This window comes from Poeciliopsis prolifica, unplaced genomic scaffold (assembly GCF_027474105.1).
Source record: "Poeciliopsis prolifica strain line A6 unplaced genomic scaffold, Auburn_PproV2 SCAFFOLD044, whole genome shotgun sequence".
NCBI lineage: Eukaryota > Metazoa > Chordata > Actinopteri > Cyprinodontiformes > Poeciliidae > Poeciliopsis > Poeciliopsis prolifica.
Genome location: NW_026562419.1, coordinates 3027501 through 3039695, shown reverse-complemented (window position 1 = coordinate 3039695; position 12195 = coordinate 3027501). Strand labels below are relative to the sequence as shown.

General features: G+C 46.3%; 1 protein-coding gene and 1 pseudogene across 1 annotated transcript; one reads left to right on the top strand and one right to left on the bottom strand.

Annotated features, from left to right (window-relative positions):
• The first annotated feature begins 4170 nt into the window (after positions 1-4170).
• LOC129376503 (uncharacterized) lies at positions 4171-6216 on the top strand. Its single transcript, XM_055056115.1, has 4 exons — positions 4171-4196; positions 4246-4710; positions 4901-5018; positions 5382-6216. Exons 1-4 carry the CDS (start codon positions 4171-4173, stop codon positions 5619-5621), a joined length of 849 nt encoding a protein of 282 aa, XP_054912090.1. The 3' UTR covers positions 5622-6216.
• Positions 6217-6579: 363 nt separating this feature from the next.
• The window catches only part of LOC129376502 (alpha-tectorin-like), a 6527-nt pseudogene continuing 911 nt past the window's right edge, over positions 6580-12195 (bottom strand).

The following is a 12195-nucleotide window of genomic DNA, read 5'->3' as shown; positions in this document are numbered from 1 at the left end:
CTCAGTGGAAACAGGAATAAATGCAACAGAAGAAGAAGACGGAGAAATGAAGCACAGAAAACCGTCCTGATGCAGCCGAGGAGCCGACACTGCGCCTCATATCAGCTGCAATAAAAGCCAAAGTGGTCTGAAGACGGGAGGCCGGATGCTCCGAACGCCAACGGCGACTTCCTGCCAGCCTGCAGCGCTTACGACTTATGATGCACCAATATGAAAACCTGGGCAGATAGAAACACGTTTCCTCTACAAATACAAACAAATCTTTCTGCTGGTGATTCTGGTGCTTCCATTAAATAGAAATGACAAGTTTCTTCACTTAATAAATCTTCAGAAACGTCACAAATGCAAACAGTTTCACAGAGGAGCAGAAAAGCCAAACATGAAACTGCAGTCAGAGCAGAGAAACGTCCGTCTGCTCGGATTCACTCAGAAACAAAAATCATCTGAAATATGAATGAAAAACTATTAGGTGAAAAATCTAACTGACATTAAATATTTACAATCACATCATCAGACAGACTGAAGGATAAAGTTAAGTGGAAAATTTTGGTATTTTAATAATCATATCAGCAAAAAACTTTTCCACATCAGTTTCTTTCTTTCAATAAAATGATAGAATAGAATAGCATTTATTGATGAAACTTTAACAGCAGCTGTTTGTCTGTCTGCGATTTTTGGTTCAAATATGTTTGTTTTTTATATCCAGTAAGAGAAGAAAGAATAACATGAATCAAGTAAAAATCTAAAGTACAGCATTGTGTTATAACAAGACATTTTTCCATGATTTTAGTGAATTACTTTTTAAAAATCCATATTAAGGAGTTATTGACCTACAGCAACATCTTACATCTGATGAGAATGAATTATATGTCAGTTTTGTCTTATTTAGTGACATTTGCTCCATAAACTGGACAGAAATACTTGGAGAGATTGTGTTTTTGCATTCATGTGATTTTGTGAAGAACTTTTTATTGATTCTTTAATCTTGTGCTTTGTTTTCTTTTCTCTTGTGGTTATTTTGAGTTGAAGTTGTTTTTTTTGTGGGTTTTTGTTAGCTATATTTGAGTTTTATGAATGAAAGCTGATTGCATGTCTGCTGCTCTGTGGTCGGAACTGCTGTCTGAATCGGGTCGATTCTCCCGTTTTAGCGCCGCGGCTGTGCAACTGAAGCACGACTCCACATTAAACCTGAGAGACTCTGCAACAGAAAAACATTTCAGGTTTTCTGTTGCACAGAATCACAAAGAGCTCAGCAGTTGCTTGAGGTTGGCAATGAAATAGTAAGAAGTTCAAGAGGAAGTGAAGAAACTTGACTGACGAAGTGGAAGGAAGGAATCAGATAAAAAAATAGTTTTCCTTTCAATTTGAGTTAATGGATCAAATTTAATAGCATATGGATTTACAGAAGAACTCCGGATTATTTTGACTTTAAACTTCATCATGTTTCTTCTGAATGGATGCATTATTAGCATTCATGCAGCCATTTTGTAAGAGATTGATGACAGATTTCTTCAAACCTTCAGGATAAATCATTAAAATAACAGCAGAAACAACCAAAACGTGACTCAGCAGCAAATTTTCAATGAATTATTATCTAATAAAACTTTTACTGTGAAACATTAACAAGTGGAGGGAATTCAACCTGGAGTAATGTCCCATATTTACCACTAGAGGGCACTACATCCATCACATTGCACCTTTAATCCAAACTTAATGTAAATCAGGTTAAATTTGATGAAATGTCAAGTGAGAATCTGTCATTAATTTAGAGTTTGTACAGTGTGTGAAACTATTTCAGTGTTTACAGTGTCTAGAAGATTTCAGTGTTTTACAGTGTGCAGAAGGATTTTCAGTGTTTTACAGTGTCTAGAAGGATTTCAGTGTTTTACAGTGTCTAGAAGGATTTCAGTGTTTTACAGTGTAGAAGGATTTCAGTGTTTTACAGTGTGCAGAAGGATTTCAGTGTTTTACAGTGTCTAGAAGGATTTCAGTGTTTTACAGTGTCTAGAAGGATTTCAGTGTTTTACAGTGTGTAGAAGGATTTCAGTGTTTTACAGTGTCTAGAAGGATTCAGTGTTTTACAGTGTGTAGAAGGATTTCAGTGTTTTACAGTGTGCAGAAGGATTTCAGTGATGTTTCTATGTGACTGTAAAGGAAAAGGTTTTTCCAACCAGTCTGACCAGGTTTACTCAACATATTTGAAGCAGCTTGTTTTCTTAATCAGCCTCGTTTATTAAATCATTATTTTATTGAATATTTGATGGGAACCTGCAGAACAAAGAGCCGCTATAGTGAAGGTTCTGTCAGGAACAGGATGCGGCATCCCGGTTCTGGAGGGTTTGGGTCCATTTAAAGGGCAGAACCAGCCGGGATGAAACCGGAGCCTCCGGAGGGAAGGACCGGATGAAACCCGATAGCAGCGGCGGGACCTCACTCCTCCTCGGCGGCCGCCCCGTTGCCGACGTGGGCCATGTCTGCTGTCCGCGTCCCGGAGCTGCTGCGGCTGCTGCGGCTTCAGGCGCGTCTGGCCGGCATGTCGCTGCGGGTCCTGCCGTCTCTAGCAGAACCCGTCCTCTAGCAGAACCCGTCCTCTAGCAGAACCCGTCCTCTAGCAGAACCCGTCCTCTAGCAGAACCCGTCCTCTAGCAGAACCCGTCCTCAGCAGAACCCGTCCTCTAGCAGAACCCGTCCTCTGGCCGCGGTGAGTCCGGCAGGTCCGGAGTCAGGAGATCCGGTTCGTCCTTGCGCCTGTCGGACGCGGAGGTTCGGAATCTAAGGAGGATTTCTTCCGTGAAGTGGAAAACAGACACGCCCCCAAAGAGAGAGAGAGAGAGAGAGAGAGAGAGAGAGGAAGAGAGAGAGAGTGAAGGGATGAATCTCCATCATTTTTGCATAAAACACTGAATATCAATCTGCTGCAAATCCAAACTAATATATGCAGGTATAATAATAATAATGATAATAATAATAATGATGATAATGATAATGATGATGATAACTGTATTCAATATTAAGCTAAATTATTTTCAATGATTATGGAGAACCAAAACTGACATAAAAACAGAAATTAAAACATTTTATTTTTCATAAACACATTTTCTTTTTCCTTTTCCTCATACATGCATTTTTGACAAGAAGTGTCTGAATATTTAGTTTTCCTTTTCTTATCAATGCATGTTCCTCATGAAATGAATGAATGAATGAATGAATGAATGAGGAGCTTCTTGATTGGTCGGTTTAGATCTCTGGTTCAGCCGTTCATCAGGGAGCGGAAAGTTTTATATCCTGATTTATTATTGTCATGTTGAGGCAGAACGTCTGGACCTTCAGAACCGGATGGTTCTGAAGGTCCAGACCAGATGGATACATGAAACATCTTCAACACCTTCATCTCATCCTGATCCCTGCAGGATCATTTTATTCTCTCAGTCTGTGGTTCTGGTCCTGAAATGTGGGCCTGCATCCCGTCCTCCCCTCAGAACCATGCGGTCCCAGGAATGATCCGGCTCCAGGAATGATCCGGCTCCAGGAATGATCCGGTCCCAGGAATGATCCGGCTCCAGGAATGATCCGGTCCCAGTCTCTTGGTTCCGTCAACATGGTGATGATCTGCAGCTCTGCATCCTGAGCAGGAGACAAAGTTCAGTTTGTTCCTGATTTCAACTTAAATTAAATCCAAAACAAACATTAATTAAGACTTGTTGACTTATATTTGCATAAATTAATCAGAAATAAAAAAACATATTTCAGAAAACTTTATTTCAGTCAGCAGTTTATGAACTTATTGAAACATCAGGAGAGTTTGAATAAATTCAATCATTATTTCATCTTATTATTTGGCACTATTGTCTCTCCATAAGGGTCATAGTTCAGCATCCAGTCAGTAAACGCGCTCTCACCAGGCACCGTTTGGTCCTTTTGGACCGGACGGAACCGGACCGGACCGGGTTCTGTCGGGTCTTTCTGCTCGTGTCTCTTTATTATGAATTTTATTCAATCAACCCAAACCATGAACATCCGAACCCGACCACCAGAACCCAAACGGTTCTAGTTTCTCCCGTCTTTCACAGACGCGTCCGCGACGTCACACGGACGTGACGTCGAGCGCACGAGGCCAACGTCACATCCGCAGGAGCGAAATGCGACTTCCTGGTTTCCGTTGGGCTCAACATGGCGGCCAGCAGGGGCCGGGTTCGGTTCCAGAGGCAGATGAAGCGGTACCACGAACACTGCTGCGTCCCGCAGCTCCGCCTCCTCCAAGTACAACGGCCTGCTGAGTTTCCATGGGTTTCCACGAGACCCCGCCCTCAGGCGGCGGTGGCTGCAGAACATCCGGCGGGAGGAGATGAAGCTGACCCAACACAGCAAGGTGTGCAGCCTCCACTTCAGCCCGGACCAGCTGCTGCGGCCCAGAGCCGCCGGCGGCAGGCGGGCGGTGAGCAGAGGAGCCGTCCCGGTGCTGTTTCCCTGGAGCCTCCACGGAACCGGGCTGTCGGAACCGGACAGGAAGCCGGACCCGCCCGGAGGACCCAACCTCCCGGATCACGATTACTGCTCTGTCCCGGAACCAGCAGACCGGAACCTGGCTGTGCATGAAAACCAGAAACTAACTGAAGAAATAAAGAAACAAGCGGAAGAACCGGAAGCCCCATCCAGGTTCGGGCTGCAGAGGTTCACAGGATCCGATGACGACATCCGGTTCTACACCAGGTGAGATGAGCATCTTTAGTTCCTCACTGCAACTTCAGCCCAACATGCAGTGACGTGACGCTGGTTATGATGCTGCATAATGTGAGTATTTAGCATCATTAGCTGCAGTAAAGCTCTTCACTCTGATCTGTTGCGGTTTTTCTCCTCACTGCGTCATCAAGCGTTTCCTGTTTCTGCTCTGGACCTGCAGGTTCGCCACTTATCGTCTCTTCCTGATGTTCTGGAGGATCATTGAACCGTCGGTCCATCGGATCCGAACATCAGGAACCAGAAGCAGCGAAGCAGCAGCAGCTGGATCCACACACACGGTTCGGATCCGCAGCACACACCACACACACACACACACACACCGGATACACACACACACACCGGATACACACACACATGCTCACACACATGAACACACACACACACACACACACTGTTTCAGTTTTATATTTCTGGTAATTTAGTTAAGTGATGATTTATTAAATTGAGATGTCAATGCGGTGTGTGTGTGTGTGTGTGTGTGTGTTGTGCTTCTTCCTGCTCCGTTCCAAACAGAAATGATGCTACGATGATTATTTTCTTCATGTTTTCTGCTGGTTTCTTTGTTTATAAATAATAATTAGCTAACTAAATGTGTGTTTGCATATTTTCAGTTTGTCTGCTGTTGCCTCTTCTTCTTCCAGAGGGATTCCTTGCAGCCCATCGACGAGCTGCTCCTGTTCCAGATGCACCTGGCTGCAGGTCTGAAGGAGCGAGACCTAGCAAACCGGTTCCAGATCCACCCTTCCACCGCAAGCCGCATTATTTGTTGGTGGGCCGATTATTTGTACTTAGTTCTGGGTTCTCTGTGTGTCTGGATGGATGCAGACGACATCCGGGCTCAGCTCCCGAGGACTTCAGAGATTTTGCAGATACTCAGCTGATAGTTGGAAGCTCTGAGCTCAGATGCCAAACTCCTGCGTCCGCTGTCCTCCAGACTGAGCTTCAGTCTCACTGCGTAATGAGGGGTCTGACGGGAATGGCCCCCCACGCGGTGACCTTTGTGTCTTCGCTCTATGAGGGGTCAGTAAGCGACACGGAGCTGTTGGTCAGGTCGGGCCTGGCCGATCGTCTGGCGGAGGACCGGGCCGTGATGGTGGGGGAAGGATTCCTGATCTCTGGCTCTGTGAAGTGTAAAGTCTACTGTCCACCTTTTCTCAGCACTGAACCACAGACGGCGTCTCAAAACGCCCGCCTGCTCGTTCACATTGAGCGGGTAACCCAAAGAGTTACAGAAAACAAACTGTTTGATTCTGTCATCCCTTTGTCTCTGGTCGGAAACATTAATAAACTTTTTACAGTGGCCTGCCTGCTGGTCAACTACCAGAACAAAGCGCTCTAAATGAAGAGCGGCGTGTGGTTCTGGAAGAGCAGAGCCTTTCGCTCCTCCTGGTTCAGGAGAAACACGGACAGCCTGCAGGACGGAGACCCAGTGATCACAAACATGTTAGAAATCTGAATTAAAGTGAGTTTTTTCTTTCCTGGTTGAATTTCTTCTCAGATTTGATGGAATTAGTTATCGCAGAAGCATATGTTTCCTATGTTTGTTGTCACATTTCATGACAAAACGCATGTTAATAAACTTGTTTTCATAAAACCTTGATAACAAAACTAAATTACAGGACGGTGCAGATAACAGCTTAACGTTACGGAGAGACGATGATGTCACATGTTATTTTGCACAACTTTGACCTTAAAACACAAGTAAATGAATCAAAATGATCAAATTTCACCCAAACTTTTTGTAATAAATACTTTGATTGGTTTATGTATTTAACTTTTGTAGCTAAATACATAAATAACCGACAGCCTCAAATGAACAAAAGACCAAATACAGACGGATTAAAACATGAATCACAACTTTAATCACCTTCAGCCAAAGAAGTTTACAGGATTATTATAAAAAATAAAAATGCTGATTAATAATCATCATTGCACACTTTAATATTTTAGTGATTAGAAATCAAAATGCTGCTCTTTATGTCGCCGCCACACATCAGATGTCCAACATCCAAACCAGACAAAAAACACCAACAATCCATTCAAATAAAAACTACTTTAACCCTTAAGCAGAAAAATAATCTTTTCTTTGACCTCAAATGGATTTTATTTTGTCTAAGCTGAGAAAAAAAAAAACACCAGTTAAAGCTGGAATGTAATACCAGTTGTAGCCACAAGAGGGGGACGTGCTCCAGTTTTATAATAGTAAGAGTTAAAACTGCTTTAACTTTCTGAATTCAAAATTCAACTTGATGTTAATCTTATAGATGTTAAAATCTAACATGAACCTACAAACATGTTGGAGTTTCTGTAGATTTGAGCTTCAGAGGAAGGAAAACGCTCAGAAACCAAATTCCTGGTCCTGACTGAAACGTTCCGGCTCTTTGTGAAGCACTGCAGCCTCATTCTGCTCCGTTTCCCTCTGTGCATTATGGGATGTTTCACATCTAAAAGGTGTTGAGCTCAGACTGCGTGAGAATGAAAAAGACCAACTATAAACCCGCTTCCCTCCACCAGATCCGATTAAAACAGAGCATCTGAGCAGTAGAACCGCCAAGTGTCAGAGGTTTCCTCATAACATCCCGGGTTCTGGATCAGAACCGGCCCACAGACGGGGACCTTCATGGAGTTTGAGGTCCTTCAGTCCCACCTGAAAACACAACAGGACCAAAGTTTGAACCTGGACCCCAAACTGCTGCAGTTCAACTGAACATGAGCTTTACAAGACGTTGGAAAGTGTTTCCCCTCACAGCTTTAATAACTCAAACATGATGTGCAAAACTAAGGAAATCTTCCTTTAAACCAACATTTTGTCACAAACCCTGTAAAAAGTTCAATCTTGGTTCTCTTCCCATCCATCAGGAGCTTTTTTATTTCTGTCTCTTGATGTGACGACTATCAGCGTTTTAGTTTTTCATTTTCTGCAACCGTGTCAGAAAACCCACCGACAAGTTACAACCCCTAGTGGAGAGATGAAGCTACTGACCCCATCACATGTTCTAGGTGTGAATGACATCATGTCAGAATGATTTGCAGTCTTACCTAAGCAGTCCAGGCCATGCTGATGAAGGCAGCAGCTCCAGACCGGGACCGGACAGATCTGCGAGTCCGAGCTCCATCACACGTCTACAAGCAAAGGACAGAAACGTCAACGACTGTCAAAGCTGGGAGCTCAACTTTGTGTGAGCATCAAACATCCTGAGGTGAGTGAGATTCAGAGAGCTGCACCTTGACGCAGGTGTTCTCCAGTTTGGTGCAGAGCTGCAGCTTGCAGTGCAGGTAGACCTCAGCAGAGCTCCCAGTGAACTGGAACATGTTGAAGGAGAAGGAGTTGGAGGTTCCCCCTCCGTTCCCGTCCACCCTCACCGTCTGGTCCTCAGAGTTTGGACAACTGCTCACAAGCGTCAAATCAAACGTTGGTGGTCGGATCAGAGAGGTCAGAGAGGTCAGAAAGGCTGAAGGTCGGCGGCGCTCTCACCCGTTCTTGATCAGGTAATATTTACGGGCGGCGGCGGGCGATTCCTGGTCTGTCGCCCAGCAGGAGTCCGTCACCAGGGCGACCAGGTTTTCGTCCAGGCCGTCGGCGTCCAGCTCCACCCAGATCCTCTGGTTCAGGTGAACGTCGGTGTTTGAGGCCACAGCTTGAGTCCGGCCGGCGTCGGTGTAGGCCTTCATGGTCAGAGAGTAATTCCAAGGTCCGGATGAGATGATCTGAACCACAGAGCTGCAGACGACACACAGCGGGAAGAGTCTGCTCTTACTGCTGACTGCGCAGATATTTGCACTTCCTGTCTGCATCCAGCAGCTTTTCTCCGCCGTATGAAGCCACTGACTGGAGACGCCAGCTGTGGGCGTCTGCTTGGTGTTTCTGTTTCGGTTTTTAGGTCTTTCTATCAGGTTTGTTATGTGTTGGTTTTCTGCACCTGTTCTGCCTCCCATTATTTCCCCTCTGCTTAGGGGTCAGGGTTCACAAGCCTCATCCAATCGCTGCCCTCATCCACAGACATGATGCTGCTATGATGACGGGTTCATGTTGCAGGGGAACCGAACTGCATTGAGCTCAGCTCTCCGCTCCAGACACAGGGATGAAGGAACGGCCCAAGTTACCGGAGGCTGGAAGCTTCCATCTCTGTCTATGCTGCATAGATCTATGATAGGACACATCATATCTGTCCTATCATAGATCTATGATAGGACACATCATATCTGTCCTATCATAGATCTATGATAGGACACATCATATCTGTCCTATCATAGATCTATGATAGGACACATCATATCTATCCTATCATAGATCTATGATAGGATAGATCTAGAAGTTCATAAAGTGTTTAAGCTTTTGACAAAATCTGGAAAATCACATTGACCTCAATCAGAAAGAAAAGGATTGGACCCTGTAATGTTTCACTGTTTTGCCTGTTTCATCTGATTCTGTGTGAAACTAAAAGCACCAGTTCACACCCACCTGTCTTTGACCCTGAACGCCACCGTCTTGATGTCCGGCTGGGTCTGGACGCAGGAAAACTCAATGTAGACCTGGTCTTGGCGAGTGATTCCTCCAGAGGAGACGTTCTGAGTCATGACGGCGTTCTTGTAGAGGGTTTGGCTGTTGTTGGTCTGCAAACAGAGACATTGACCTGTGACAGTTGCCTCCACATCAAGATCCCGAAGCGGAACGGGAACCCACCGTGACCTCAGTCCCACAGAGGTCGGTGTTGTTGTAGCTGAAGGTCACCATGTGGGTCTGCTGGTCCATCCGACCTCTGCAGGTCGCTTCCTTGAGCTGTAAGACGGAATAGTCGATGCCTTTGTCCTCCAGGAGACACCCGACCAGAGAGAGCGAAGCAGAGCTCTGTCTGCAGACCGGCGGATCACCTGCAGGTCACAGCGCTGGTGAGGAGAGGCAGTCAGAGTTTCCTCCACATTCTGTTCTCAGGTCACAGCCGTCCTACCCAAAGAGTTCGTCTCTCTGTACTTGGAGGCAAAAATGGCCCGACAGAAGCAGCGAGTTTCTCCTCCGGCCGTCTTCTCTCCACAGAACTCGTGGTCGCTGCAGGTCCTGTCCTGACAGATGGCTCCAGGGGGCGCTGCAGAGCAGAGGCATGCTTGTGAAAAGCAGCAGCAGACTCATGGAGCAGACGAAGGGAAGCAGGGCTTACGGCACTGAGCCTTGGACCTCCAGTTCTGCGGCGCGGCGCCGCTCTGCAGGCTGCAGGCTCTGGCGTAGGCCTGCAGGAACTGACAGCTGAGGCCGTCCACATCCAGATAGCGGCACAAAGTGTCTGTGCAGGCGGCCATGTAGGGCTGCGGGTTGACGGCGCAGGAGGAGAAGGGCGCCTCCATCAGGAGGCTACAGCTGCTCCACATGAGACAATCAATGATCAACAAACGGATCATCTCCCATCAGAGCTGAAGTCACATGAGGAAACATGAAGTTTCCCCCAGAGACCTGAGAGAAACTCAGACAGAAGCTTCTGGATCAACGTGCTCACCGTTCAGCCATCTTGGTGCAGTTGATGGCGGTGCCATTAGTGTCGGTGTACCGCGCCTCACAGCTAGGGGGCGACACACAACAAGGTCAGGACTGATTCCTGAGTTTACCTGCAGCAGCAGCGGGTCAGTCTGACCTGGTGGAGCCGTCCTCAGAGAGCCGCTCTTCACTCAGAGACCTGCTGGCGTTTCCACACAGACCCTGCAGAGACAGTCCATCAGAACCTGACGGGTTCAGGACGCAGAGAGACGATCAGCGTCAGACTGCAGGACAGCAGCGTTCCTCAGGAACCAAACGATGCTCCGTACTTCCAGGTGGATCTGAGCCGTGGAGCCGTCAAAGAAGACAGAAGCAGAGAAGTTGGACAGGGACACCTGGACAGTGACTCCGGTTTGGTCCTTGGAGAGCTTCACACCGCGACCCGTCTGAACCGAGCCGTTGAGGGTCAACGGCGAGTCGTTGAGCTGCAGAGACACAGCGGACTGTCAGAGCTCAGAGGCTGAGCCACAGAAACCTGGAGGCCTGGAGGGTTTCAGAAGGTGGCGCCCCCTGCTGGTGAAGCAGCAGCTGCTTCACCTACAAACTTCAGACTGCAGCAAACCTGAGTCAGCAGCTTTGAAATGGTTATGAAATGGTTCTGAAATGGTTCTGTAACACGAGGAAAGCTTTATAAACACTGAAAGACTGAAATAAATTTAGTGCTCAAAACTCAAGCAACTGGAAAAGTTCAACTGAATCTGAATCTGACTTTTGTTTTCAGCTAAAAGTCAGAAAATATTTTTCATAAATTGTCTTTAGGATCAAAGCTGATAGAAAAAAATCCCAAAATGTTTCAGTTACTTTAGGTTTTATCAGATAAGAAACCAGAAAAACAATAAAGTCTAAGATTTTTAAATCAAAATTTAAATGAGGAAATTTAATTGTTAAATTAATTCCTGGTGTTTTTCCTGTTGTGAACATTTAAAATGATTTTGTTTTAACTTCATGTCAGTCTCTTAAGTATCAGTTTGCTGTTAAAAGTTGCATCAGTTTCATAGATCCAGAGGTTCCTGGGCCGGGCCCCCAGGACCCCAGGATCCAGATTACGGCCCTGCTGGAAGCCGTGACGTGTCTGCAGGCGGCTCACCAGAACTCTGCCTCCTTGTAGCAGCTGAATGCGAACGGCCGACCCGTTCAGTCGCAGCGTCACGCCGTCCAGGAAGCTCACGTCTTTACGGCGCCGCTCCTGGAAGTGGGCCAGAACCTGGAAGTCTGGGCCGGATGGGATCCTCAGCAGAGAGTACCACACCGGTCCTTCACAGAGTTCTGCTGGCCCCGGAAGCCCACGACAGCCGGACCCGTCACCGTGCAGACGGAGCCCGACGAGGAGTTAGAGGAGCAGCTGGTGGAGGCAGAAACAAACATCAAGACCTGCTGCTGAGGGCCACGGCCACCAGGGGGCGCTCTACGCTTCCAGCTCTGGATCAGTAGTCAGTATGTTACTGAGGTCTGACTGACTGAAGGACTCAGCTTCAGACCCACTGGATCCTTCACAGTAAGAGCTTATATAACTCTTCCTGCTGCTCCTTCACAATAAAAGCTCTCTGTAACACTTCCTGCTGCTCCTTCACAATAAAAGCTCATTTAACACTTCCTTCTGCTCCTTCACAATAAGAGCTCATTTAACACTTCCTGCTGCTCCTTCACAATAAAAGCTCATTTAACACTTTCTGCTGCTCCTTCACAATAAGAGCTCATTTAACACTTCCTGCTGCTCCTTCACAATAAAAGCTTTTGTAACACTTCCTACTATTTCTTCACAATAAAAGCTCTCTGTAACACTTCCTACTATTTCTTCACAATAAAAGCTCTCTGTAACACTTCCTGCTGCTCCTTCACAGTAAAAGCTCTCTGTAACACTTCCTGCTGCTCCTTCACAATAAAAGCTCTCTGTAACACTTCCTGCTGCTCCACAGATCCAGTGAAAT

Coding starts and splice junctions, on each gene's coding strand:
- LOC129376503 (XM_055056115.1), top strand. CDS start 4,171: ATGGCGGCCAGCAGGGGCCGGGTTCG. Junction 4,197..4,245: donor GCCAGCAGGGGCCGGGTTCG/GTTCCAGAGGCA, acceptor TGCGTCCCGCAG/CTCCGCCTCCTCCAAGTACA. Junction 4,711..4,900: donor GACATCCGGTTCTACACCAG/GTGAGATGAGCA, acceptor CTGGACCTGCAG/GTTCGCCACTTATCGTCTCT.